Source organism: Capsicum annuum, chromosome 5 (genome assembly GCF_002878395.1).
Source record: "Capsicum annuum cultivar UCD-10X-F1 chromosome 5, UCD10Xv1.1, whole genome shotgun sequence".
In the NCBI taxonomy this organism is placed as follows: Eukaryota; Viridiplantae; Streptophyta; class Magnoliopsida; order Solanales; family Solanaceae; genus Capsicum; species Capsicum annuum.
The window spans coordinates 182,311,040-182,314,016 of record NC_061115.1 but is presented as its reverse complement, the minus strand read 5'-3'; the positions used below and the strand labels follow the sequence as shown (position 1 = coordinate 182,314,016).

The 2,977-nt window shown below is 27.6% G+C and overlaps 1 protein-coding gene across 1 annotated transcript; it reads right to left on the bottom strand.

Annotated features, from left to right (window-relative positions):
- Window positions 1–232: 232 nt before the first annotated feature.
- LOC107870975 (homeobox-leucine zipper protein ATHB-6) lies at window positions 233–2,457 on the bottom strand (the record flags this gene model as incomplete). Its single annotated transcript, XM_047413285.1, is given in 2 exon segments — window positions 233–609; window positions 2,057–2,457. Coding segments are annotated over 2 exon segments (444 nt in total), but the record flags the coding sequence as incomplete, so codon positions are not given.
- Between the last annotated feature and the right edge of the window lie 520 nt (window positions 2,458–2,977).

Below are 2,977 nucleotides of genomic sequence, written 5' to 3'. Positions count from 1 at the left end.
GATGTCAAATTGGCACAAATCAAGAGAAGGAACCTAAATAGTTGTCCAACCAACTGCTTAGACTAAAAATAGACGACAGATATATAATTTATGCATAATCAGTGAATAATATATGTATCTTGGCTAGAAAAAATATTCATCGATCTCTACCAAGTTTATACACAACAACACAAAGACCATACAAACTTGTTGAATAAAGCTTTTGAACTTTATTATGATGTTAAAATTATACCTCTTTCAAGAGAGCTTCATTGTCATGTTGAAGAGATTCATAGTTATGTTTGAGAGAATCAAAATTTGCTTTGAGAACATTGTAATCTCTCTCCAATTGCTTTGTCTTCCATCGAGCACGACGATTTTGAAACCAAATCGCCACTTGTCGCGGTTGAAGTCCAAGTTCTTGAGCTATTTTCACTTTCCTCTCGGGTTCAAGTTTGTTATCAACTTCAAAATTTTTCTCCAATGCCTTCACTTGATCAACCTTCAACCTCCGTTTTCTCTCGGATCCAAAGCCGGATTCTTCTATACATGTTGTTTCATCATCTAAGCCTTCTAACATGGATTGAAAGTCCCTTGAATAAATATGGTTGTTCCAATGGTTTTGGTCATCTAAAATACAATCACAAATATATATAATGAGAGAGACATAGTAAAAGCTAGTAGTAGATTGGAGATAATTCGTGAAAATTTATGTCATCTATTGAAACATGACCTATAACAATATGTAACTCTTCCTTTGAAAACTACCGTGAAAACATGCTATAAAAAAATTATTTATACTATTACTAGTAAAACATTATTTAGCAACATCAAAGTTCAAGTTCAACTTAAAAAACTTGTTATACTCAACTTGTTTGGATAGTGGTTTGTCGTGGTTCCATAATGTCTAGTACAATATGATATGGTACAGTACAATACCATATTTGGATGGACTGTATGTGATTTAATAATAGTTTTATTGTTTAGCTTTATGATATGATACTATATGGTAAGAGCTAAATTTACTAAAATGCTCCTAATTATTATAAATTTTAAATTAATCAAAAATTATTAATAAAACAATAAATTTATGCTTTTTGCTGGAAATAAAGGGCTGCCCCATGTCCATGCCCAGAAAATATTTGATCAAGCTCATGCTGATGAGCTGAGATTGGATATGGGATTTATCAATTGTGAAAAACTTTTCAAGAAGTTCCACGTTGGACACTGTTGACTAGCATATTTCAGCCTTACATATTTCAATTGTGAAAAAATTTCAAGAAGACAGAAGGATGAAGAACAACTTGTACAAGGAGCAGAAAAGAAGACAACGAAAGAGGAAAGGAGCAGAAAAGCTTCGAAAGGAAAGAGAAAAGAGCAAGGAAAAAGAAGCTTTGAAAGAGTAAGATTAGATTAAACAAAATTATACAGGGTATAGTTAAAAAAAAAAAAAAATCATGCCATAACACTAACTTGATGGTTCAACAAATTAATTAATTTCATGATTATCAAATCATAAAATAATATCATACCATACTATCTTTTTTAGAAAATAATTAAAACAAACATAATTTTTACAGTAATCATACCATACCATTGAAAACCACAATCCAAACAAACTGTAAAATGCTTTAATTGTGTCAAATTCTATGCATCACCGTAGAACTCAATAATTTTAGTTCAAAACTTCTATATTTTTTTTTAAGAAATTTATTTATCGTAACTCAAGTGAATTAGAAATTGGACATGTTATTATCAAAAATACTCCTTTTAAATTATTCGTCTTAAATTAAGATGACTTATTGAATAAGAAAAATAATTAATAACATGTCTAATTTATTATAATAAACCTATTATATGATGTTTACAATTTAATTTTTTTAAAAAATAATTAATACAAGATATAAAATATGAAAAAAAAAAATTATCTTATCTTGATTAATGAAAAAAATAAATATAATGAGACATTAAATTAGAAAATTTGAAACAAAGGAGTCATTATCTCACGAAAACATTAAAAAAAAATTAAAATAAAAAGGTGAAAATTTCAAGGGAATTTAAATAATTAACTAAGCACCTGTAGTGTTTTGACACATGGACATCAATGGTGCACCCAAGGAATCAGTACTACGAGTTCTCTTCATGATGATTGCACTTTCTTTCTTGAATTAATGAAAGTTCAATTATTATTTTTTTGAATCAAGTAAGAAAATTGTACAAGATATTAAATGAGAAGAAAATACATAATTCTCCTTTTCAATTAATTCCTCCACTTCTAAACCCATGGTTTTAAGAAAGGAAGTAAAAGATTTTAAGTTAAATACACAAATTCATTATGTCACAAACCATTTTGTGATGCACATAAAAGTGTAGAAGAAAATGCTGTGTACATATTTAGAAAGAGAAAAGTTGAAATGAAGAAGAAAATGGAAAGAAGAAACCAGAAGAAATTAGTTCACAACAAAGGTGGCCTAGCTTATTTTTTTCTCTCTTTAAATAATAACAAATCTGGGGTCAGATGTAGGGTTAGAATCTGACTAAGGTTAGGTACACTTGCATTTTGTGTTTTTGGGTAAATGAAATGAACTTCAAATTCAGTGCAAATGCAACTTGATTTGTAATAAACTTGACTTTTCCTAAGGAGATATTTTATTTTCGGTCTCTAATTATCTATCGCATTGTTTTTATGGGAGTTTTACATAGATTTCGACTAATTTATTCATAGTTATATTTTATTTTAATTTTTTTTAAAATTTTATAAAATATTCATTTTTAATTTTTCAGATACATAATTAAAAGAGATACATGATTAATGTTATATCTTAAGAAATAACTAATTCGTTGTAATTATAAAAAATAACAGTAATTAACTCACTCAAAGAGTAATTTACTTTGTAGATCTTCTAATTAACATCTAAATATCTCAAAAAATTGATATTTAGTTAATAATACAATTTTTTCGAAATATTCTTCTTCATGTTCAACTTCCAGATTCATT